The 26,850-nt window shown below is 44.7% G+C and overlaps 1 protein-coding gene across 2 annotated transcripts in view; it reads right to left on the bottom strand.

The window, feature by feature from the left end:
* NALCN (sodium leak channel, non-selective) overlaps nt 1-26,850 on the bottom strand; it is a 270,915-nt gene that overhangs the window by 44,197 nt on the left and 199,868 nt on the right. For both annotated transcript variants that reach the window (XM_055426858.2, XM_088842841.1), the window contains 8 exons: nt 26,282-26,355; nt 8,771-8,872; nt 8,294-8,363; nt 3,577-3,668; nt 3,348-3,470; nt 1,179-1,235; nt 835-955; nt 607-738 (listed from right to left, as the gene is read on the bottom strand). In XM_055426858.2, the coding sequence (XP_055282833.1) occupies nt 607-738; nt 835-955; nt 1,179-1,235; nt 3,348-3,470; nt 3,577-3,668; nt 8,294-8,363; nt 8,771-8,872; nt 26,282-26,355 (771 nt within the window). The remainder of the gene's footprint in view (nt 1-606; nt 739-834; nt 956-1,178; nt 1,236-3,347; nt 3,471-3,576; nt 3,669-8,293; nt 8,364-8,770; nt 8,873-26,281; nt 26,356-26,850) is intronic.

Here is a 26,850-nt window from a genome sequence, read left to right as displayed (position 1 = left end):
GTGGTTTTCTGATTTAGTTTTTTTTGGGAGGTGGCTCCACTGCACGGCATGTGGGATCTTAGTTCCCTGACCAGGGATCGAACCCATGCCCCTGGAGTGGAAGTGCTGAGTCTTAGGCAACTGGACTGCCTGCCCCCCTGCCATATAGTTTAAACAGTCAGTTGAATGGTTACCCTCTCTGGCCTGGTATTTTATTTTATTCCTTGTGTTGGAATTGGAAGAGTGGTCCAACCATACTCTATTTATTTTCAGTGATAAGCAACTCATTGATCAATTATATGATGTAGTTATTTTTTAGTATAGGTGCCATAAGAATTGTGGCATGCAAACTAGATTTGATATCTTAGACATCATTAATGCATGTCTTTTGCATACGTGAATGTAGTTGATGTATCTGAACCATATCCATGAATATTTTTAATGCTTCTTGTTTAGATTTTTACATGCAAGCTGTTTATCTGCCTATAATAGACTGTGACTCTACTTAAGAACTCAGTTATGGCAGCTGAACCTCTGTGACTCACGCATCTCAGTCTTGTACCAAGAAATGCAGGCAATTTGACAAAATCATTCCATTTTGTATTTAGGAACTAACCGAAGACTTACAAGATATATAAATATGTCCATTACGCCACCAAAGTCCCTGATGACAGCGGTTGGAGTGAAAAATAGGCCATCTGCCATAATCTTCAGATTAAGCTCAATGCTCATGAATATCACAAACACATACTCGGCAATCTGAAATGGTCAGAAGGCAGTCTGGTCACCATGAATGCAAAAATCGCAGGTCAGCGCTTCTCCGCTGAGCAGAGAGGTGAGGTACGGCAGCAGTACCTGCAAAGTAGGTGTGTGCATCACTCTTCGAGAGGGGGATTCGAACATCATGGAGATGCAGGAGCAGATCGTTACGATGATCATGACCCAGTCCAGGTAAGTCACCAAGCCCAGTAAGTCACTGCCGAAGACCAAGCAGAAGTGAGAAATGCAAACCCTCTGAGAAAAGTGGCTAGAAGTCAGAGATGATACTTCTGTGAGTCTAGAAACATTGACTGGCATTTTAAAAATGAATCTCCAACTGCCTTTTTCATATCATGATATAGAAACAAAGAACATTTTAAATGTTTATGCAGTTTGTGGAACTTCAGATGTGCATGGAAAACAGAGTTTGTAATGCTTACTAAAGTTGATGGTACTTTGTATTTTTCACAGCTCCTGTGACCGGATCTGTTTTAGATCTGTAAGAGAGAACAAACACAGAAATTCCACCAATAGCATGCGTGTTACAACTTGGCTTGTAGTATGCATAAACATCTCATCTACCTAAACTCTCTTTCAAATCCTGAGGCCTCCTCCAGCTCTGAGGGGTTTAGTTTCCTGTTGCTATTGTTCAATCACTCAGTCATGTCCAACTCTTGCGCCTCCATGGACTGCAGCCCACCAGGCTTCTCTGTCCATGGGATTCTTCAGGCGAGAATACTGGAGTGGGTTGCTATGCCCTCCTCCAGATCTTCCTGACCCAGGGATCGAACCCAGACCTCCTGCGCTGCAGGTGATTCTTTACCACTGAGCCACCAGGGAAGCGCTTCATGAGTTTCCTAGGGCTGCTGGGACAAAGCACAGCAGGCTGAGTGGCTTAGACAGCAGAAACTTCTCCCAGTTCTGGAGGCGGACACCTGGGTTGAAGGTACTGGAGGGCCGGTTCCTCGGGAGGCTGTGAGGGAGGAGTCTGCTCCAGGCTCTCTCCGTGGCCTGAAGACGACTGTCCCCGCCCTGTGGCTTCACATTGTCCCTCCTCTGGAGCAATCTGTGTCCCAATTTCCTCCTCTTATAAGGATGCCAGTCTCATTGGATTAGGGCCACCTGAATGACCTCATTTTAATCTAATTACTTCTGTAAAGTCCTTCTCTCCAAGGAAGGTCACATTCTGAGGGCTTGAGCATTTGAATTTCTTTGGACGAAGGTGACACAATTCAGTCCAATATACTACTAATAATGGCATCAGGGAAGGTCCGGCTACTGAATGGAAAGTGTTCACACTTTCTCGGACTTCCCTGGTGGTCCAGTGGTTAAGACTTTGCCTTCCAATGCAGGGCCTTCAGGTTCCATCCCTGGTCGAGAAGTCAAGATCCCATGTGCCTCATGCTCAAAACACCAAAACATAAAACAGAAGTAATGTTGTAACAAGTTCAAGAAAGACTTTTAAAATATCTACATTAAAAAATTTAAAAAAAAATTTTAAACACTTTTTCCAAGATCCATAATGTCCTCTGGATGTTTACTTAAAGTTACACATGACAAAATCTCACTTCCTCCATTGGCTGCTTGCTAAACTTGGCTTCAGTTCAGTTCAGTTCAGTCGCTCGGTTGTGTCCGACTCTTTGTGACCCCATGAATCACAGCACGCCAGGCCTCCCTGTCCATCACCAACTCCCGGAGTTCACTCAAACTCATGTCCATTGAGTTGGTGATGCCATCCAGCCATCTCATTCTCTGTCGTCCCCTTCTCCTCCTGTCCCCAATCCCTCCCAGCATCAGAGTCTTTTCCAGTGAGTCAGCTCTTTGCATGAGGTGGCCAAAGTATTGGAGTTTCAGCTTTAGCACCAGTCCTTCCAATGAACACCCAGGACTGATCTCCTTTAGAATGGACTGGACTGGTTGGATCTCCTTGCTTAGCTTGTCCCAAATGCACTGTTCTGTGGCTGACCACCCTGACAGCCTTTCACATGACTTCTCCCACAGGGAGGTTTGGGGACTCTGGTCAGTGGGTTTTCTCATAACAGTCAGTAATGGAAGCCCTAGTCAGCTTGATCTCTATTTTGTCATGAAGAGAATCTCAAACGGAGGTTTGGGGACCCTGGTCAGTGGGTTTTCTCGTAACAGTAATGGAAGCCCTAGTCAGCTTGATCTCTGTTTTGTCATGAATAGAATCTCTGTTATTCTAGAATGAAGGTATTTTGACCACAAAGAAACGACAAGTCTAAAAGAAGACATGGCAGTGACCTTCGCTATGTCATTCCGTCTCCCCTTGTTTGAGTGCTTCCAAAATAAAATATGGAGCTAAGCACCGGGATATAGACATTTTGGGTGTCCCTGCAACAAGTGACATGGCTGTGAAGCGCTTTGTAACCGTGCGCTCTGTATAAATGTTAACTACGTGCAACCATTCTTTGTTTTCCACCCGGGCGGCCGCTCAGCCTGGAGGAGCAGCGTGATTAATTAGCCCACAGCTTGTTTGGTGACCCCATCAGGATGACACGATCCTTCTTCCTGAGATGACAACTCCCCCCGCCCCCACTGCTGTTTGCCTGACTCAGGGCCAAACCCCTGGCTGCCATGGAGTCACTTACGCGTTGAAGCGAGCCCGGACCACCACGCGGCAGAAGTTCCTGAACCTGTGCTCTCGCCCCACGATGAACAGGGGCTTGTCGAAGTAGGGGTGGTTCTCTCTCAGCTCCTCTTCCTGCACCTTCCTGTTCAGGGAAATGCACAGTTTGGGGGTGGGTGCTGGGTGTCAGGCTAGGGCAGGTCTGCCCTCCCCAAATGGGAGCCACGAGACACCATCCCATCCCGCTGTACCTTTTCATTTCTGCTTGCTCCTTTTTCTCCTGGATCATCTTTATCTCACTGTCTTCTCTTTGTGCATTTCTGTATCTCACCGTGTTGGAATGCTAGAAAGAAAATAAAATGGGGCACATCGACGTGGGACAGTTTTCTGAGGGTCCCTCCCAAAGCTTATCATTTTTTTAAAGAAATGGAACGGAATATCACTGTGTTGATTTTAATGGGCTTCCCTGGTGGCTCAGGTGGTAAAGAATCGGCCTGGAACGCAGGAGACCTGGGGTCAATCCCTGGGTCGGGAAGATCCTCTGGAGAAGGGAATGGCTACCCACTTTGTAGATTTTAATGGCCAGAGTCATCTTAGCAGGGGTATTTTTTTTTCCCACAAAAGGGCACATTTTTCTAATAAGAGTATTTATTGAAAACCTGTTATTTGCCAGGCACTGTTGCAGTGCTGTAGATACGGCCAGAGCGGGGAAAAATGACACAATCCCTCTTCTTACGGGGTTCCTATTTTTGGGGGGGAGGGATTAATAATTAAAGTAAGTAAGAATATTGGAAAATGTTTAGTGCTAAAGAGAAAAACAAATATTGTATATTAACGCATATATATTGGATCTGGAAAAATGGTACAGATGAACCCATTTCTAGGGCAGGAACAGACAGGCAGGCGGAGAGAAGGGATGGGTGGGCACGGGGGTTGGGGGCGGTGAATTGGGAGACTGGAACTGACACATATACGGCACCATGCTACAGAGAGTGGGAAGGTGCTGTACAGCACAGGGAGCGGAGCTCAGTGGTCTGTGGGGACCCAGGTGGGTAGGACGGGGGGTGGGGGGGAAGGAGGTCCAAGAGGGGGATCCACGTGTTTGTACGCTGATTCACTTTGTTAACACAGCAGAAACTAACACGACATTGCAAAGTAACTATACCCCAAATTAAAAAATTAAAATAAAAAACAAAAGAAACAAAGGGGGATTAAGAGCACAAGAAGGTCACAGCAGACCTTGGTAAGGAGCTGCTGTTATCTGAGCAAAAACGAGGAGGAGGCAGGGCACTGGACATCCTCCAAGATGTGCACTTTTGGGGAGAGGTGGGTCTGTGTGTGCACACATGGATCAGACAGGATGCAGTGTCGGTGGAGGAAACAGAATAGGAAGAGTTGGGGCCAGCAAGACAGCAGAGGCTGGGTTATTAGGATCCCGACCCTGGGTTTTACTCCATAGAAGATGGAGAACCATTGTTCAACTAACTGGATTGACTGTATAGAAAAGTATCCCTTGGACTTAATTTCTGTATCCCTTATCATTCGGAATAAGTGACAGATAAAACTCTCTTGTTTTAAATGGCTTCTATTCTGGAGGAAGAGACACTGGGAAAGATTTGCAGAACCCAGTGACCTTTTGCTATGAAGACGGGGCACGCTGCTGCGGCTGCTGCTAAGTCACTTCAGTTGTGTCCGCCCTGTGCGACCCCATAGACGGCAGCCCACCAGGCTCCCGTCCCTGGGATTCTCCAGGCAAGAACACTGGAGTGGGTTGTGGCATAGATTTTTGTTATCTGTCTATGTAGAAAATATAATAAAAAATCTCTGAAGAGGAAATAAGCCTCTGAAATGGAGACTATTCAAATAGGGACTTCTGTTGTGTAATTTTTAAAACACAGCTCTTCAAAGGCATGTTCTAATTTGATGCTCAAGTAGACCACTGATTTCCATTGAGTCTCACTGAAGGAAATTGCTTTGAATTAGTGTTGCCTCTCAACTCTCTCCATGTAACAGGTCTGACCTCCAAATTAAAAGGCCATGTGTTGGATCTTATCATAAATCAACATTGACAATACGGTGGATCACATCAGAGCTGGAGCTAAAAAACCATGGTGTCAACAGATGTTTGCGTCAATCAGAACCGTGGAAACAGGCTAGTGGCAACATCATGTGTTCTCACCATCAACTTCCTGCATCTTCAGTGTTGCCTGGAACACTGAAGGAGGACAGTGTACTCTCACTAAGACAGCAGATGGACTGTGCTGGAAACCCTAGAAACTCTTCAGAAATAAGAGGTAAAGTGAAAAGAAAGCGAAAGTCGCTCAGTTGTGTCTGATTCTTTGTGACCCCATGGACTAATACAGTCCATGGAAGTCTCCAGGCCAGAATACTGGAGTGGGTAGCCTTTCCCTTCTCCAGGGGATCTTCCCAACCCAGGGATCGAACCCAGGTCTCCTGTCTTGCAGGTGGATTCTTTACCAGCTGAGCCACAAGGGAAGCCCAAGAATACTGGGGTGGGTAGCCTATCCCTTCTCCAGCAGATCTTCCCAAACAGAAATCGAACCGGGGTCTCCTGCATTGCAGGTGGATTCTTTACCAACTGAGCTATCACGGAAGCAAGGCAAAAACAAAAATATCCTAAGCTTTGCTAAGTTTCTCTCGCTTTCTCAGATGCTCTCCTTGACTCTGAACATTCAAGACTCTGCCTTCTTAGCCAAGCTATCCAGACTCAATACCTAGGCCTTAATCAGGGCTTCACTAATGATCAGTATTTAATCAGTCCTTTCCAGCTTTCTCATGGCAATCTCGGCACGGTCCAGCTGCTGTTGACTCTAACCCACAGGTTAGACTTCTGCCTCCTCGTGTCTCCCTGTGCTCTCACGTGGCTTGTTCCTTCACCTCCTCTGGGTCCCTGGCCTAATGCAGTGAAACCCACCTCTCTAATGCTCCCTGCCCCCAAATCTCCACCTTTGATTTCTTTTCACCATTTTACTCTTCTTTGTAATACACAACAAATCTGTCACAGCAGTGATGATGGAAACTAGATAAAAATCACTCCCAGGAAGGATTATACATTTGTTTGCTCACTGATTGTCTCTTTCAGTAGGATGTAAGCTTCTGCAAGGCAGAAATTCTTTTTTAAAAAATTTGTTTAATTGGAGGATGACTGCTTTACAGTGTGGTGTTGCTCTTTCCTATATAACGATGTGAATTGGCTATGAATATACGTACATCCCCTCCCTCTTGAACCTCCATCTCACCCACCCCATCCTATCGCTGTAGGTCATCACAGAGCAGTGAGCTGAACTCCCTCTGCTATAAAGAAAGTTTCCACTAGCTGTCTCTTTTACACATGGTCCAAATAGTCAAAGCTATGATTTTCCAGTAGTCATGCACAGATGTGCGAGTGGGACCATAAAGAAGGCTGAGCGCCGAAGAACTGATGCTTTTGAACTGTGGTGCTAGAGGAGACTCTTGAGAGTCCCTTGGACTGCAAGGAGATCCAACCAGTCCATCCTAAAGGAGATCAGTCCTGAATATTCATTGGAAGGACTGATGCTGAAACTCCAGTACTTTGGCCACCTAATGCAAAGAGCCGACTCACTGAAAAATACCCTGATGCTGGGAAAGATTGAAGGCAGGAGGAGGAGGGGACGGCAGAGGATGAGATGCTTAGACAGCATCACTGACTCAATGGACACGAACTTGAGCAAACTTCGGGAGATAGGGAAGGACAGAAGAGCTTGGCGTGCTGCAGTCCCTGGGGTCACAAGGAGCTGGAGACGACTTAGCGATTCAGCGACAACAATAGGTGTATACGTGTCAGCGCGAGTTTCTCCACTCGCCCCACACTCTCCTTCCCCGCTGTGGCCTCTATGTCTGCATCTCTGTTCCTAGTGCAGAGATTCCGTCTTGTTTCCCTGCTCCTCCTTCTCCCTAGAGCAGGAACTGACACATCATAAATACTTGATAAACATTGATATTTATTGAGTCAGTTAATAAATAAATGAGTGACCTAGAAAAGCAAAGAAATTCTTAGGAAAGTCTTATGAAGTCTTTGATAGAAAAATTCACCTAGAAACAAAATTTTATTTCCTAGTATCTTTAACCCTGTAATGACAGGGTCTAGATTTTAGGATATTTGGAAATAAGGAAAACATTTAAAGTTAATGATGAGATAATGATGTGACTCATTCTCATAAAATGCTTTAAATGTCTTTAATTTCAGTCAAATGCAAATGGTATTTCATTTCTGCATTATACTATCTAAGCAAAAGGACTTCTCTGGTGGCTCAGCAGCACATAATTCACTTGCCAATGCAGGGATGCAGGTTTGATCCCTGGGTCAGGAAGATCCCTTGGAGGAGGAAATGGCAACCCACTCCAGTCTTCTTGCTTGGGAAATCACATGGACAGAGGAGCCTGGTGGGCTACAGCCCATGGGGTAACAAACAGTTGGCCACAACTCAGGGACTAGACAACAAAACAATCTAACAAAGATACATGTATTGTAGGATGTCTGGAATTTTCTACAGTTCAGTCCGTCAGTTCAGCCACTCAGTCGTGTCTGACTCTTTGTGACCCCATGGACTGCAGCACGCCAGGCTTCCCTGTGCATCACCAACTCCTGGAGTTGCTCAAACTCATGCCCATTGCGTCGGTGATGCCATCCAACCATCTCATCCTCTGTCGTCCCCTTCTCCTCCTGCCTTCAATCTTTCCCAGCATCAGGGTCTTTTCAAATGAGTCAGTTCTTCGCATCAGGTGGCCAAAATATTGTACAGTTAGTGGTCACTTTTCTATACCTGGCCATTTAATTTGCTTGCTGAGTTTCTTGATTCCTTCTAGTATGACGTCTTAAGGAGATATGACAGTGTGACAGAAGGAACCAAGTGCTGGAATTGTCTAAGCAATCACTAAGGATATTTTCACAATCAAGCTTTCCAAATCCAAAGTATTAGAACTTACATCTTGAGTCAGAGTTTCAAGAGATTTCCCCCTGCTGATCCTTTGGCTGTTTGATCCGTGTCTTAATGACCTAAAACAATCACAACCAACTGATCAATACATCTTGAGACCAAATTTGGACTTTTAAGCAATGAATATTATAAAAAAAATATAAGCCCTGATAGCATCATGAATGCTTATTATTTCTCTTTAGAGCAAAAGCTTTAGGTCTAATCACCTGCCTTTGATCCCATCAAACAAAATTCAGAATTTTTCCCTCTGATCTTAAAAGTGACAGTGTGGTTATTGTCAAGGAAAAAGTTTTTTTAAATATTTTTTGATTCTTTGAACCTGATTGTGAGTTTCATGACTGTTGTCGTCAACATAGAACTCAGTTCTCCGCCCGTGCCTGCCTCCCGACCAGGGCTGCGCACAGACGAGGCTTCCCACGGAACTCCGTCCCTGGTTTCTCTGCAGCCTCGTCTCCCTCTTCTTTACCTGCGTTCTTGGCGGATGTGGTGCTGCACGCTAAGAATTGACCTTTCCTTTGCTGGCTGCCCCTCAAATGATCCGCTCAGCATGCGCTGTCGAGTGCAAGCTCTAGAGAAAAAACAGGAGCCCCAGATAAATGCCTGATTCATACACTTGGGATGAATAATGCATAACTGCTCATTACCCTTCTTATTTTTAAGGAAACACCAATGATAAGACAAAATACGGCACACGACACATTGTCAGAAAGGTAAAGGAGCTTTAGGTTCTGTGTCAAGAGCACTTTCAAAACAGAATGGTCATAACCATAAGAAAGTGCTGAAAAAGAAACAGACTCCCCCAGCCCCCCGCCCGCAAATAGGAGAGCCTCTACTGAGATTCTGTAAGCAGCAGGGTCAGCCTACCCCCAAGCACCCTGGATGTTGGTTTTCAATTTAGACAGGGAGGCTTCTAATGAAAGCCCTGAGGGAAAGACTTGTCCGACCCAGGTTCCTGGGCTGATGGAATATATGTTTTGAGAAGATTTTGCAGAATGCTAGGAAGGTTAAAGCGTCTGCCTCCAATGTAGGAGACCCGGGTTTGATCCCTGGGTCGGGAAGATCCCCTGGAGAAGGAAATGGTAACCCACTCCAGTATTCTTTCCTGGAGAATCCCATGGACAGAGAAGCCTGGTACGGGGTCACAAAGAGTCGGACATGACTGAGCGACTTCACTTTCACTTTTCAGGAAAAGAAGAAAGTGAAAAGTTAGAGGCAAAAAGTAATGGAAAGGACAAGTAATTAAAACTGGAATAAATACCTAGAGAAACATCAGCTTAAAGCCTGTGGCTTACAGGTGACCACTTTCTTTGGAGTCACAAAACCCTGAAGGCTTTTAAAAACATGTTCTCTTTAAACCATAACCAGGCTCGTGTTAATTTCAGATTTGCTAATGAGTGAAGACAATTGGGGGATAACACCTGTGAGGTAATGATTTCAAGAGAAAACATTGCTTCTCCAGAAAGCTCTGTCCAACTGGAAAAGAGAGGCAGTCCCTTGATATAGTAGTAGAGTGGAAATAAAATAATTCCAGGGTTAAGAGACCTGGTTCCAGGGTGACACTGTCACCAATGAGTTGAGTGACCTTTGGGCTTAATTTCATCACCCCAGAAGCGAGGAAAAGACCTTGATCTTGAAGAAAACTCATAGACTTAAAATGCAGCAATTTTGTAACAGGCAAATCTTATGACGCCACAGGTATTCAAACCAGAACCCACAGACTTCTGGCACTGCTTCCCAGAACACGGTCCAATTTATGGTTCCTAATGTGCATTTCCAGGGAGGCCTGGCATGCTGTGTGTGATTCATGGGGTCGCGAAGAGTCGGACCCGACTGGGCGACTGAACTGAACTGAACTGGATGTGCATTTCCAGAGAGGCTTTGAATCACCTCATTACCGTCTGTCTTGGAGTTAAGATCTTCGAGAAAAAGACCTGTGTCTATTCAGCATACTTAAAACAGCATTATTTATGATACCATGTGTATTTTCAAGTACTTAAAAAACACTTTTGATGCCAGTGAAGATAACTGTGATGAATACCTATGAGAAGCAATACACATGCAATGAATGTAAATGCATTACAGGAAATAAGGCCCCCAAATCACTATTCTTAGCTTAATGACTTACATAGACCACTTTGAGACAGAATTACAATTTTATTGAACAGCAAAGATTTATGGCAGTGATATATAGAGACGATGCTTATTTCACCAGGTGGTACACTGGTGGTAAAGAACCCATCTGCCAGTGCAGGAGACATAAGGGACTTGGGTTTGATCCCTGGGTTGGGAAGATCCCCTGGAGGAGGGCATGGCAACCCACTCTAGTATTCTTTCCTGGAGAATCCCATGGACAGAGGAACCTGGGAGGCTACAGCCCATAGGGTCACAAAGAGATGGACACAACTAAAGCAATTTAGCACACACATGTGGTTATTTCCAGGACTGGAATGAGGTCAAGAGGAAGATGTATTTGTAAGTTCAGCTGAGCTGACAAAGGTATAGGATGATCTCATATTATGTATATTAAGAATTATTTTTTTGGACAAAGGCCTGAAAATCATGATGGCATTCTGAAAAATATCTGCTTGGAGAATGGTGTTATTCTGGCATATACAGAACCCTGCCATTTGTGTAAACCCTGCCATTCGTTAAGACTTAACCTTCAACCACTTTCTTAGTTAACTTTTATTTTTCATCCCAAGACTCTCCTCTAAAGTGGCTGAGACCTATAGGTCTTAAATATACAACACATACAACCTGATTATAAAATACCCTTCTGCGTTGGGCGTCCTTGATGTGTGAAATACGTAGAATGTAACTGGTTTTAAGATGCCTGTGATTAAAAAAAAGAAAAATGCTGGTACCTGCCCAGCAGCGCAGTCTGAAGATGCCTGGGCATCCTCGCTGGAGAAGAGTCAGGACCACAGCAGAGACCCTCTCCTCTGACTGAACAAGACGGGCAGGTCTCCATGGAGACAATCCCTCCCCCCAGGATATCTCCTCCTTCATCCCCTCCAACAGCATGGCTGAAGCGGTGGGGAGAAAGCGACTCCCCTTTTCCTCTCTGGCTGATGGCCAGCTCTCTCTTTCCTGCTGGATCTAGAGAACTCAGAAAATAATACTTAGAAGGCTGGTGTTTCAGTCGTGCATGTGACATGCTGCTTTGCAGTCCATATATGAACCTTCCGTTTCTCTGTGATCCAGGTTGGGGGGCAGTCACGGGGCTGGTTTTTAGCTCTATCCTGCAATCAGAAAACCCGTGCTTAATCAGACTAAGACGGTCACTTAAATGTAACATGTGAAACCATTTGCTTTAATATCCTTTTCCTACCACTTCCTTCTATGTTTAAATACTGTTAGCTGGAAGAATTTCAAACTAGATACTGATGGGAAAAAAAGAAGTGAACGCTCTGTAACTCTGGATCAGTTAAAACATGTAACAGGGGACTTCAGAGCATCAGTCTCTGTGGTTTCTGGTTGCTGGGCGGGAGGCCTCTGCCAGTCTTCTTGCTCTCTGAGCACAGGCTGTTGATGTTCCTCCTCCTTCCCTGGGGCTACAAGGTGCCCACTAGATCCAAGGAGAGTGAAATCAGGCAGATGGGGCCCTTGTGTCTTTGTGATAATGGTCCCCTTTGGCATTTCAGGCCATCATCTGCCAGCCTCACACCCCAGCCTCCCACCCCCACCTCTAGTACCAAAAGGAAGGTCAACAGCCTCCACCTCCATCCAGCAGTCAGTCCTTTTGTGGAGTCTTTTCTTAGACCAAACGTTCTGAAATCTCGTTCTTTCCCTTGAGGAGGTCCAGCATCTTTTGAACCAGGAAACTCTAGAGAGAAAGTCTAGGGTTTCTTTACTGAAAACTGAGGGCCATATTCCTAGCAAATTCAGTTCAGTTCTCTTGCTCAGTCATGTCCGACTCTTTGTGATCCTATGGACTGCAGCATGCCAGGCTTCCCTGTCCATCACCAACTCCCGGAGCCTGCTCAAACTCATGTTCAATGAGTCAGTGATGCCATCCAACCATCTCATCCTCTTGTCTCCCCCTTCTCCTCCTGCCTTCATTCTTTCCCAGCATCAGGGTCTTTTCCAATGAGTCAGTTTTTTGCATTAGGTGGCCAAAGTAAATTGGGTGAAGGCAAATTTTTTTGGACTTCCCAGGTGGCGCAGTGGTAAAGAATCTGCCTGACAATGCAAGAGATTCAGGCGACGTGGGTTTGATCCCTGGATCAGGAAGATCCCCTGGAGAAGGAACTGGCAACCCAGTCCATTATCCTTGCCTGGAAAATCCCATGGGCAGAAAGCGTGCTTGTCTCAGCCCCAGTGGTCACTGTCTGCCTGTGGGGCCCATGAGGGCAGTTACAGTCACAACTACTGAGCCTTCATTCTAGAGCCTGCGAGCTGCAACTACTGAAGGCCGTGCCCTAGAGCCTGTGCTTCAAAACAAGAGAAGCCACTCCAGTGGGAAGCCTGCAAACCACAGTGAAGAGTAGCCCTGCTCGCTGCAACTAGAAAAGCCCGTGCAGCAAAAGACCCAGCTTTGTCAAAAATAAGTAAATAAAAAGTATATAAAAGAAGAAAATATATGGGAAAAATCTTATACTAAGTTGGCCAAAAACTTCACTTGTATTTTTCCACAAAACAGAATGAACTTTTTGGACAACCCAATACAAGGCGACTAGATGCCCAAACCAGGTTCCCTATGCATGATGCAAGAAACTCAGATAGAAGGCTATGGATCTGGGGGAGAGGGGGGCTTCTGGGAGCAAGGGTGTGGGGAAGGATGCCCTGAGAATGCCTGGGCTTTGAAGCAGGTGCAGCAAAGATGCAGCATTAGGATGTTTCTGCATAAATACAACAGCTTCACGCAAAAGCCAATGTCACCGTCTTTGACACACATAAAATATTTTATTATTCAAGAAAACAATAAGCTTGGTAGAAAAGTCACTGCCATCTGGCACAATCAGCTGCTACTAAGAGGTTACAGAGTTTCTAATGCAATGGACCAAGGTTCACCCAAAAGTATGGTAAAAGCTTGCTTTACCATCTTTAAAAAGAAATACCATTTTATTATGTGCAAGCACGGACTGTCACCCAAACTATGAACTACCAAACTGAGTTTCGACATGAGTGTCATATAATTACAAACTCTGATATAAATGGGTTCTGATAAGTAACATCAAGTGAGAAATAAATATTTCACCGAGGTGAAAGTACGAAAAGATAATGTTCTGTGTTCCTGTAGCCATGTTATTAACCAAGCTTGTTTAATGCTTACGGCATTCAGTCATTTAACACGGCATTAGTTACTTCTCTTACTAGACTGTGCATTTTTCACAGTCCATTTTATCACTCAAACTCATAATCCTAGAAGCAAAGTTCCTGACACATGAAGGGACTGATGGAAGACAGGGGGAGGTGGGGGTGTACAGAGAGTAGAGATGAGTGTGTGTGTGTGTGTGAGCGTGTGTGCGTGTGCGCACGTGTGTGTGTCGTGGGGCAGGCAGGACCTAGAACTAGAACCTAGTCTCAGGTTCAGAGTAGCAAATCCACCCAGCAGTACAGAGGGGCTTCAAAGTTCTGCCTTTGCCTGGAGACTTAACGGAGAAGATGATTTGCAAAAACACACGGTTTAGAATCAAGCACTTCTGACCTCAGCTTTTACGAGCTACGGGACCTCAGGCAAGGGATGTGTCTTCTCTGAGCCTCGGTGCCATACGTGTAAAACGTGGGGACGAGAATACTGACTTCATAGGGAGCGGGAAGGACCAAGCAGGGTTATGAATGTGCAAGTGCTTTGGGAACACTGATGCTAGATTTAAATTTCAGCCGCCGTTACCGACTCTTCTGTCTTGTCCTATGTTGCGGTTGATGTTGAAACATTTGATAGAGGGCGGAGGCGGAGGACAGTAAGTCTGATGGACATCTGCATTGGACGGTGAGTCTTTTCTGTTCTGACTGTGAATGGTGATGCACTCTCTGGACCAGAGTTGCAGCCTCTTAACTGGTCCCCACAAATGTATTATTATCCCAGGCAAAGTGATCTCAGAAGTGACCATCCGTGGTGTGACAGTGGTCCCCATCTCCTGGTGATATGGGGCAGGAGCCTGTGGCCCTCCCTGCTGCCCATCCTGTCTGTTGTCTGTGGAAAAACTTTAGCCAAGGAAGAAGTTTAATCAGAGAAGTGAGAACATGCAGAAACAACGGAAAACTAGTCCACGGAGACCGAATAAGAATAGTTTAGTCATTAAGCATAGTCAAGGACCTTTAGTTCCTTCTCAATGGCTGTAGATAATATTCGGAGCCATATCCTGTGAGTTGTCTTAGAGATACTGAAACCCCACCATGTGGATAAGTGAACGACATGATGACAAGACTGTAGCCATGATGTGAGTGCTTGTGTTCTCAGTTGCTAAGTTGTGTCCAAAAGCTGCCACAGATCTGAGAACCGGCCTCAAGAAATGCAAACAAACCGACCCTGGAACTGAAGAGTAACTACTTAAACCAATCACCATGACGCTGCTCAGCCCACCGATGACCAACTTCAAGATGCCTGTCAGGGCTGACTGTGCAGTTGCTGTATAGAGCCCCCTCCCTGTGTCTATAGGAGCTCGTGCCCCTGACTGCTGGGGTTGGGGAGGAGTCAGCCTCTGGACAGAATCCACACCCACCCCCTACCCAGCTGCTGGCATCCAAAATAAAACAAACTTTCCTTTCCACCAACCTGCCCTCTATATTACCTTCCCAGGTGGCTCAGTGATAAAGAACCCGTCTGCCAATTCAGGAGACTCAGGAGATGCAGGTTTGATGCCTGGGTTGGGAAGATTCCCTGGAGAAGAAGATGGCAATCCCCTCCAGTATTCTTGCCTGGGAAAGTCCCTGGACAGAAGAGCCTGGTTGACTATAGTTCATGGGGTTGCAAAGTCAGACATGACTGAGCGCACACGCACGTCCTCTGGCTTTGGAGTGGTAAGCAACCAGACTGCACTGTTGGTTACACTGGTTTGCCTGCCTTTGTGTAGCCCCTTGAGTGTAGGCAGGACTTAAGAGACTTGCTTTTAATGAAGAGAAGGCAGAAGGGATGGAAGAGGCCACCGGACACTGTGGTTCCAGCTTCTGCAGTCTCTCACTTGCTCGAGGAAGAAGGCAGCATGCTGGGAGCTGCTCTAAGGAAAGACCTCCTTCCTAAGAGATGGGGGGCTCCTGCCAACAGCCCAGGAGGCACACAAGCTTCTTAACAACTGTGCAAGCGAGCTAGGAAGGGGATTCTTCCCATTCCCCTCAAAACGCCTGCAGCTTTGTGAGAGACCCAGAGCCAGAGACCCCGTGAAGCCATGCCTAACTTTTTAATTTTTATTTATTTTTAATTGAAGGATGATTGCTTTACAATACTGTATTGGTTTCAAGTGGAAGGAGATACACGCCTACCTGTGGCTGATTCATACTGATACATGGCAGAAAGCACATGCCCAGCTTCTGGACAAAAGTTGTGAGTTTACCCACGTGCTGTTGAAATCACTAATTGTGGAGTAGTTTGCAACACAGCAATAGGTAATGAATATCATTATCATCACTGCCTTAAAATCCTCAACGTCCTATCGCTCCTCAGAGAAAGATGAAGACCCAGAGCTCAGCTTGACTTGCAAAGTCCTGTAGGGTCTGCCTCCAACAGCGTCTCCGGGCCCCACCTTTCACCCGCGGGGACCTCGCTTTCCACACCGTTTTCTGTGGTCCCGCGGATCCTCACATATGCCGGGCTCCAGAGAGCTCCAAGACACCCCGGCTGGTCACCGATTACTCCACCTTGTACACAGTAGGTGCTCAACAAACATTTGTTAAATGAACGAACCTTGACATCTGCAAAGATAAAATATTTTCATTTCGTTTTTGATCCTTTTATGCTCACGAAGCATGGAAATAATCACAAACAAAACAGCATGTGTTTGAACTGTGCTTTTGAAAGGGGACATTAAATAATCTTAATTTGATCTCAAGTTAGAATACTACTTTTTATTTTTTATTCATTTACTTTTACTCTTTTTTAATTCACTGGGCTTCCTTGGTAGCTGAGATGGTAAAGCGTCTGCCTGCAATGCAGGAGACCCGGGTTCGATCCCTGGGTTGGGAAGATCTCCTGGAGAAGGAAATGGCAACCCACTCCAGTATTCTTGCCTGGAAAATCCCACGGATGGAGGAGCCTCATAGGCTACAGTCCATGGGGTCACAGAGAGTCGGACACGACTAAGCGACTTCACTTTCACTTGAATACTACACCATGCAAGAAACACGCTGCATGTCTATAATAGAGAAGACCCTGAGATGGGAATAAAAATCAGACAGTGTTCCTTGCAAGTAGGAAGCTTATAAATCTTTATCTATATTCTATGAGAAAGTCATTAAGAGAAACTTGCAAACCGTCACTGGGAAAAATGTCACTGAATATCATGTCTTACAGCACTCTACGGCCACACCAAAATAGTAAATAAGGGAGGAATTTGAGACTGGTATTCTTTTACCAACAAGAAATAAGATGCATCCATTGTTAAAGTTACTCAGGAAAAAACCTAGTCCGAAGGAAAAGTTCTCGAAGATTCATTTCAATTCTATTTTTCCACTTTACATTTTTCATAAGGATTTAGATGCTTTCTGGTCTCATGGAAGGAAGACAATGTTCAGGTGTTGAAGACACACACTGTGATCTCTAGGGACAGTCTGGCTTGTCTGGGGAGGGTGGGGGAGACCCTAAGAGTTGTGACATGAAGGTCTTCAGTATTTTCCTTTATCCCTTCATAATGGCAAGTACTTGAAGTCCGGGTTCTTAGAAACTCCGTTTTGTGGGCTTAAAATTAAAAACAAAACAGAACACTTGGTCAGCTTGCCTGGCTTCTGGAACTGGAAGGCCCAAGCCTTCATGGGTCTGGTGAAAAATAATGAAGCCTTTTGTCTTGTCTGAGTGAGGAAATTCTGCATTATGCAGGCATCTGTAATCCCTTTATCCCTGCTCCCTGGAGGAGAAGGACAGTGGGGCATGCTCCTTCTCCCAGCCGGGGTTAGCGTTCCGCCCTCTCTACCTTTGAAAGTAAAACAAGACTAGGACCCCTGATGACGACTCAAACGTGGGAATATTCTTCAGCAAACACGCACTCCCAGTTGCAAAAATATTACCCCTGGTTTCTTGCCAAGCCTTTGAAAAAAACATATGAAAGACTGACTTTCCCCTCCTTCTCTGGCTTGTCTTTGTGCTGTGGAATTTCAATTACCCCTTATATGACAGCCATATATTTATATAAAATCTTATGGAGGTCGAGGGGAGAGAACTGTGTCTTAAGAAATTGTCTCTATTTTTCTTGACATGTCTCCATCTAAAATATTTTAAGACTGGCCCAAAGATGAGGTTTCTAAGAGAGATCTTGGGGCTTTATTAGCCTTTAAACACCACGAGTTGTTTATAGAAACAGTAGCAGGGGTCCTCGGTTTCTTTCTTCGCTGTCTCCACACCTTCTTTCTTAATGTTCCCGGACATGGGATAGGAAAAGTCTATACGTTCTATAATGAAAGACAGAGGCCTGTAAGTCTTCAAATTATTTTCATCCATTATAGAGAAGTTAGATTACATGGTATTAAGTGTCCGGTATTAAACGTCATTACCATATAAAGGCATGGCAATGTGACTTCGCAGAACATTGAATTTTAGGGTCACCTTGTAAAGTATTATCAGATGTGGTTAATGTAAGATAGTCACATCAAGAGACTTGCTGGAAAAGACCCCGATGCTGGGAAAGATTGAGGGCAGGAGGAGAAGGGGGCAGCAGAGAATGAGATGGTTGGATGGCATCACTGACTCAATGGAGATGAGTTTGAACAAACTCTGGGAGACGGTGAAGGACATCACAAGGAAGCCTGGCGTGCTGCAGTCCACGGGGTCGTAAACAGGCGGACACGACTGAGGGGCTGAAGACCACCACCAACAGCAAGACAGAATAGAGAGACAGTCCTTCAGGGTAATGATGTAAAGCATGGCTGCAGAGCTCGGGAAGAGAAAGGTGAGTGCCTCCTGGGGAGGACTCTCGCCTGCCTCAACAACGCTAAAGCTAACGGTGAGTTCCTCTCTCCTGGCCTCCCGCAATGAGAGAAGAGCTGCGTTTACAGGTTTATAGTTCATATTGTACTGAATATCCAGCTCCTTCGTGATTCAGCCCAGTCCTCAGGACGGCTCTTCAACAGCCACAGAGAATCAGTTCCTTCCGATCTTGTGTTTTTCAAGAAAATGTTTTCGTACGCAGACATGTAAATACACCGAAAACCAGAAGCTCACTGTTTAAGATTGAAAAATGAAAGAAGCCTTAAGTCTTATCGTACACAGGTACCATACGTAAGAAGGAAAATGACCTCTTGAGAAATCCATGCCTTTAGTGCATCTATCGAAATTCAGCAAATAAACTATCTGAAACCCTGTACCACTCACTGTGCGGTGAACCCTGCTGAGGATTCAGAAAAATGTCAACTGCTATGCAAAGGCTGAGCTTTTTAATAACAAAAACGAAATCTGCCAAAGGTTGCATAAACCATTCAAACTGATTTTTCTAGAGATATGCATCTTCCTCTATTACTTACTACTTTACCCAACAGTGATAAAACAGTAAAAGATAAACCTAGTCAAAATATCCTCCCACCTCTGTTAGGTAAAATTTAATAGTAGCTCTCCTAATCCATAGTATTAATACAATCACTTTGGGGGCTTATCTGAAAGTAATCTACCAATCATATACTATGTCAGTGAAATATATTTTGATTACTACAAATCAGGTACTACCTAGAAAAATAGAATATATCATTTTACTGCGTAAGGTGATGGATGTTACCTAGACTTCTTTGTGGTGGTCATTTCATAGTATATACAACCCCCCTGGAATCACTATGCTGTACATCTGAAACTAATATATATGTTAATTATATCCCAATAAAACAGTTTCCAAAGTTCAAGGGAAGGGGAGAAGGAGATTGCACCCCACTCTAGTACTCTTGCCTGGAAAATCCCATGGGCGAAGGAGCCTGGTGGGCTGCAGTCCATGGGGTCGCCAAGAGTCGGACACGACTGAGCGACTTCACTTTCACTTTTCACTTTCATGCACTGGAGAAGGAAATGGCAACCCACTCCAGTGTTCTTGCCTGGAGAATCCCAGGGACGAGGGAGCCTGGTGGGCTGCCGTCTATGGGATCGCACAGAGTCGGACACGACTGAAGCGACTTAGCAGCAGCAGCATCAAGGAAAGAATGTTTAGTTGGTAAAAGCAAACCAAACAAGAATATACTGTTTCAATTAAGTTATATTTTGCCTCCTTGAAATTTTCACTATTTTATGTTTTATTCAAATGCATTCACCCACGGATTCTTTTTTTAAATTAACTATTTTTTCTGGCTGCACCATATGGTATGCAGAAATTCCCCTACCAGGGATTGAACCCAAGCCCCTGAAGTGGAAGCGTGGAGTCTTAACTATTGGACCACCAGGGAAGTCTCCCACATATCTGATTGCCTTAGCTTATTGTTCTCTGAATGCAGCTAATTTCCACCCATTTACTCCAAAGGGTCTTCCAACCAGTCTACAAGTTTTTTAAGTACCAGGAAAATCTTCATAAGGAAAGGCAACGGTTAGGCAGACTTAACAAAACCACAGATAAATATTTACAATAGTATTTAATACTGACATGAAATATTTGATTGCTATGTAATGGCAATACTATTAGAGTCATGCTAAATGTATTTCTAAACATAGTCAATATATTAATACATCTATTTAATAAATCAGATAGTAATAATTTAATTAATAAAGGGTGGACTAGTGCCCCATACTCTCTTTCCTTAAAACTTCAGGTTGTTCTTGCTGATGACGGTTATAAAAATTTGCTGTGGTGCTGGCAGCCTGACCAGTCTCAGCCTGCTTCCTCTCATCTGTGGGGTCTTCTTGGTGCACCGCACCCGCCAGGGGCTGAAGCGCATCTCACTGAGCTCCGGCAAGTCTGGCCCCGGGTTCTGGGGTGTGCAAGGTCCTCGCATCCTCTCGGGATGCTGTGCAGGCCCTGTGAGCCGTGCCCAGGGCATGGAGCTGCACAGAACTCCCGTGACCTTACCCAGAAGTTGCTGACTCCTGGGCTAACAGACGAAACAATAATTTGTAAAGGAGAATGTGTTCCATGGGAAAAAGCCGAGGGACTAAGAAATCATGCTCTGCATTGCGAAGCGCTCTCAGACTCCCCGCGAATCTGCTCAGAGAACTGGCAGCCCCAGTCTAGACAAGGCAAGGCAGGGTGAGGATGAAGAGGCTCCTTGCCCTCTGCTCAAACTCCCCTGCTCTCACAGCTAGCGAAGTGCACAGGGACAGGTGGACTCTGGAGGGAATCTTCGGGATTTAATTTGAATTTCTTCCTCTAGAAAATTCCATGATCTCCTCCATCGGTTCAAAATCAGGTTTGCCACCCCTTCCAGGGGAATAAGACTTAGATGCTCACATCCTAGGGAAGAGTCCAGATGTCAGTTCATCTCCCTTGGGGAGAAAGAGCTGGGAGAACAAGACCCTCAGAGATGCCAGTGGATCAAGAGAAATACCTTACCGAGCCCACGGCCCAGGAAGGACCTACCCCAGCTAAGCCCTCAACCATCCTGAAGTCACGGACCGCCAATGCTAAGTGCACACAGAAGGTTCCAGGCAGGAATTACAACCCCTGCAGAAGACGACATGCATGTCCCAGCCCCAGTGGTCCCTGGCCTGCCCGTGGAGCCCATGTGGGCAGTCACACCTTCTGTTCAGCTGCTCCCTTGCCCTGAGCACCAGCCCCTCTGAACCAACGCTCTTGACTAAATCTTGCTCACCATCACTGTTCCAGCTGCTGAGCCCATCAGGCTCCACTTTGGCCACAGGACTGGAAAAGGTCAGTCTTCATTCCAATCCCAAAGACAGGCAATGCCAAAGAATGCTCAAACTACCGCACAATTGCTCTCATCTCAGTTCAGTTCAGTCGCTCAGTTGTGTCCGACTCTCTGCAACCCCATGAATCACAGCACGCCAGGCCTCCCTGTCCATCACCAACTCCCAGAGTTCACTCAAACTCATGTCCATAGAGTCGGTGATGCCATCCAGCCATCTCATTCTCTGTCATCCCCTTCTCCTCCCGCCCCCAACCTTTCCCAGCATCAGAGTCTTTTCCAGTGAGTCAACTCACATGCTAGTAAAGTCATGCTCAAAACTCTCTAAGCCAGGCTTCAGCAATATGTGAACCGTGAACTTCCAGATGTTCAAGCAGGTTTTAGAAAAGGCAGAGGAACCAGAGATCAAATTGCCAACAGCTGCTGGATCATGGAGAAAGGAAGAGAGTTCCAGAAAAACATCTATTTCTTCTTCATTGACTATGCCAAAGCCTTTGACTGTGTGGATCACAATAAACTGTGGAACATTCTGAAAGAGATGGGAATACCAGACCACCTGACCTGCCTCTTGAGAAACCTGTATGCAGGTCAGGAAGCAACAGTCAGAACTGGACATGGAACAACAGACTGGTTCCAAATAGGAAAAGGAGTACGTCAAGGTTGTATACTGTCACCAACACCTGTGGCCACCCCCAAACCTCTCTGCGGGATGCTGGTCTCTACCTGTTTGACTAAGGTTCCTGCCAATGCCTCTGTAGCTGTCCCACTTCTGAGACAGGACTGTTTTATTCCCTGGCCCATCCAAGCAGAAGGGAGACTTTCAAGGCCTCCCTTTGGGCATTACAAAGATCACAGTTCTCCATGTCCAGGAGTTCCCATAGGCTACTGGGGATGCTAACCTGGGCTGAGAAATCTGCTGTTAGTTCACAACTATATCCAACAATAAGCATCCAGCAAATGAATTAAACAAATGATCTGATTATACCCTGAAGATGTTAGCCAGTCTAGCAAAGCTTGGCAGTGGTAGTGGCTTAGTCCCTAAGTCATGTACGACTCTTGCGACCCCATGGACTGTGGTCTGCCAGGCTCCTCTGTCCATAGGATTTCCCAGGCAAGAATACTGGAGTGGATTGCCATTCCCTTCTCTACGGGATCTTCCTGACCCAGGTATCGAACCCAGATCTCCTGCATTGCAGGTGGATTCTCTCCTGACTGAGACAACGGGGAAGTTTCTCAACCGAGCTGTAGCAGTACACTGCTTCTAGCTGGGTAAGCAAGAACTTTGGGATCAACCTGGAAAAAGGGTACACTGGTGTGTCAAAAGCATTTTATGCTCCTCAGATCTGGCCTCTGCTTGACAACAGAGGACATTCCGCAGCAAGCCCTGGAGGGTCAGCTTTGAAAGGTAGCTGTCAGTTGCTTGTCCCTCAGGGGCAAACATGGGTCTCCCCTAACTTGTTGCCAAAATGGAAAATCACCTACAGATACCAACTTGTTTAACCCTCTCCTATTAAGTCACGGGCTATAAATTTACAGACCTCATTTAAGAGTTGAGAAAACAGAGGTGCAGAGACATAAGCAACTTGCCCAATGTCAGAAATCCATGAAGTCATGGAGCCAGAATTCTTACTTACTTTGGATACAGGGCTGCTGAGTAAGTACTTGATACACACACTCAGGTAATCCTATGAGGTCAAAATGCAGAGGGTGCAGGTTCGATCCCTGGACAGGGAACTTAGACCCCATATGCTATGTGGTGTGGCCAAAAGATTGAAAAAAAAAAATATATATATATATAGAGAAACCACTCAGTTTTGATATATTGTTTTGTTATATTAAAATGTCCATTACTTCAGTGTAGGAACAATTTAGGGAATAAACTTTAGAAAAAGTGATGAGAAAAACTGATCCAATAAGTCATTAATATATTTAGTTTTTAAACAGTAAGTAGCATTATGTCATAGATCCAAATATCACATTATAAAAATCATTCCATACTGGGCACTCAGAGAGGTTATAAACATTCCGTCCCTAGCTAAAGAGATACTGATGGTGAACTGCAAAAGGATGGAACTTTCTAAAATAATGGAACATGCTTAATTATTTTATTCTGACATTTCTTGATGCATTCAGCCTCACAGGAATGATAATGTGTTTTTGCTCAATTTCAGGGCTCGAATTAGGAGAGGGGGTGATGCTATTGAAAGCACACCACTTGGTGTTTTGATTTCATCTGATGTGGTATAAAGGTCACTGCCTTTTGAAGAAAGCTTTCTCTAGTGAAGCCGAACAGCGTAGACAAAGTCAAAACAAGAGTGAATTTAATAGCAACCTTCGATTTTATAATTTTATAATATAATTTTAACCATCCTCTTTCTCACAAGACTCTCCAGGTAAGTCTGGCGCATTGGTGCCAAGAGAACCACCTGCATTTAAGCTTTTGACAGCGATCTCAAGTTCTGTTAAAAGGCCCTAATTTTGTTTCTCATCAAAGTGCTCCTATACATACCCAGAAGTTCATTTCAATTTTCAAAGCACACATTAATTTCAAAAAAATAATAAGTAGAAAAATACAGCTGAAAGATGATTATATTATATAGAATTATATGCAGATTACAATATGTAGAAATCACTGGTGACCCCATCACTGATTCAACACTCTAACCTCTCTCTGAAAGTCTTTTTACTATGTGGACTTGAATTTCCTGTTCATAGGGAGGTATACAGCATGCTCTTTGCCAGAATAACTCAGATCCTGTTTCAAACAGAAGACGGATGTTTGAAAATGTGGGTCCCCTGAGAAGTGAGAACCCTGGTAATTCCACAGCTTCAATATCAGTACTAAGAACCAAGACCCCTCCATCAAAGGACTTGAATATTCATTCCAGGAAAATGAATGTCCAGGAACTTAAGGCCATAACCAATAAGTAATTTCATTGTTAGCTTCAAGAACTTTCCAAAAATCCACTCATCTGAACTACAGACTAAAGGACCATTTTCTTTCTCTAGAAAACAGGTCATCAACTGGACACACTGTTCCAGACTGGTTCTCACTGGTTCTCATTAAGACTCTAATTGGTTCAGATTGGTTCTAATTGGTTCTCATTTAGACTCCGGCCAAGACACTGCCCAGCTGGGTCCACCAATCCTAAACATTTTAAGAACGCTGTTACTAAAAATCAGTTATATTTATTTTTGAAAGGTAATACATGAAAGTGAAAATGTTAGTTGCTCAGTTGTGTCCAATTCTTTGTGACTCCTCTGTCCATGGAAATCCCCAGGCAAGAATACTGGAGCGGGTAGCCATTCCCTTCTCCAAGGGGATTGTCCTGACCCAGGGGATTTGAGATCAGGTCTCCTGCATCCCAGGCCGATTCTTTACCATCTGAGCCCCCAGGGAGGTTAAAAATTCAAAAGACATAGAATACAATAGATTTATGCAGTAAAGATGGCAGCTCAGAGTCACCATTCATTTTCCCTCTTCTCAAAATCACTCCCAAATCAAGAAGGTAAATGAAATAACAGAAATGCAAACTCCATCTCAATAGCTGATGACTGAACTGTTGAGCCACAGATGGTAGAAAGGGCATTAAAGGCAGAGGACATGTAAAGGTTTGTTCAGTTCAGTTCAGCCGCTCAGTCATGTCCGACTCTCTGTGACCCCATGAACTGCAGCACGCCAGGCCTCCCTGTCCATCACCGACTCTCGGAGTTCACTCAAACTCATGTCCATAGAGTCGGTGATGCCATCCAGCCATCTCATTCTCTGTCGTCCCCGTCTCCTCCTGCCCCCAATCCCTCCCAGCATCAGACTCTTTTCCAGTGAGTCAACTCTTCGCATGAGGTGGCCAAAGTATTGGAGTTTCAGCTTTAGCATCAGTCCTTCCAATGAACACCCAGGATTGATCTCCTTTAGGATGGACTGGTCGGATCTCCTTGCAGTCCAAGGGCCTCTCAAGAGTCTCTCCAGCACCACAGTTCAAAAGCATTTACCTCTTTCTTATTCCCAACCCCGAGCATTGCCCTCCTCATGAATTATGATCTAATTTTGTGATTTGTGTTCATATATAGGTGAACATAAAGTGAATGTTTAACAGGTACTATAAATAAGTCAGGTCTTCCCTGATGGCTCAGGGAATAAAGAACCTGCTATAATTCAGGAGACACAGGAGATGCAAGTTCGATACCCTGGTTGGGAAGATCCCCTGGAGGAGGGAATGGCAACCCACTCCAGTACTCTTGCCTGGAAAGTCCCATGGACGGAGAAGCCTGGGGGGCTACAGACCAGGCTCCAGTCCATGGAGTCGAGAAGAGTTGGACACAACTGGGGAACTAAGCATGCAGCAGACATATATAAGTTAACTTATTTTTTTAAGGATTTTTTTAGACAATAATACTCCATATTTCCAGTCCCATCTTATTAATGGAATCCCACCGGTAGGACACAGAGGGATCCCAAGACAAAGCAAAATAAATTAGTTAATATATGGAACATATTTTTAAAGACCAGAATTCTTTGGTTTGCGCATAACTCACATGAATAAAATAGAGGCAGCTACAGTTTCTTGAGATCATAACCCTCTTCCCAGAGATGGTAAGTAACAACAAGAGCAGAAGTCAACCACTCATTTCACACTTTGGGCAGAGTTCTTCTCGAATGACAAAGCATACAAATTTTGGGTTTTGTGACTCAAATTAAAAATACAGAAAGCTTTCCCTTTTACCTTTTTCCCCTTAGATTGTGATTTGTGCTTTAGACATTACAGAAAGCATAATACTTGTAAGAAGAAATTATTTTCATCAATGTTCATACTTAAAATTTATGTTTAAGTGCATGAAAGAGAAAATGACCAAATGAGCTAGTAAAATATCACTTTTTCAAGACATCAATGATGTGTTTGACATTATTTCTAAGCACACAGTTACTCAAACCTACTTTCTACAGGAAGTACATATGAATACTCAGAAAATTAGTTCATTACTTAAAAAAACAGCTTTTTTTGTTTCATATAATCCTACTTGGGTTTAATTGTGTATCAATGTTCAATGGTGTTACCTTAAGATTTTCGTGACTGCGGTCTCCTTTTCTAGAAGATTCCTTGCTCTGATGCTGAAAACAGACTTGCGAAGCTGTAAAATTAAGAGTGTGACTTTAGTTTCAGAATGTAAAGGGGAAACATACCAACAGATCATTACACACACGAAACAGCTACACTATTAAAACACTAGGCGTGAATGTTTTCACTAAAGCATCATCATATGATTGATTCTATCATTTAATTTTAATTTCTATCCTTACTTTATTTGAACATAACTGCAAACAAGCTTTCTCGGCCACATGTCACAGCTATGGAGGCAACACACTGGCCATGCTCACTGCTAACAAAATCTCCTTACATCTGGCTTCCCCAGTGGCTCACCGATAAAGAAGCCCTCTGAAATCCAGGAGACGCAGGAGATGCAGGTTGATTGCCCACATCGGGAAGATCCCCTAGAGGAGGAAGTAGCAACTCACTCCAGTATGCTTGCCTGGAAAATTCCATGGACAGAGGAGCCCGGTGGGCTACAGCCACAGGCTTTCGAGGAGTCAGACATAACTGAGCACTTCTTCCAACAACACAGGCT

Source organism: Moschus berezovskii, chromosome 13 (genome assembly GCF_049115385.1).
Source record: "Moschus berezovskii isolate FMDL1 chromosome 13, NW_MosBer_1.0, whole genome shotgun sequence".
Lineage (NCBI taxonomy): Eukaryota > Metazoa > Chordata > Mammalia > Artiodactyla > Moschidae > Moschus > Moschus berezovskii.
The sequence above is the reverse complement of the archived record's forward strand: the minus strand, read 5'-3'. Positions and strand labels throughout refer to the sequence as shown.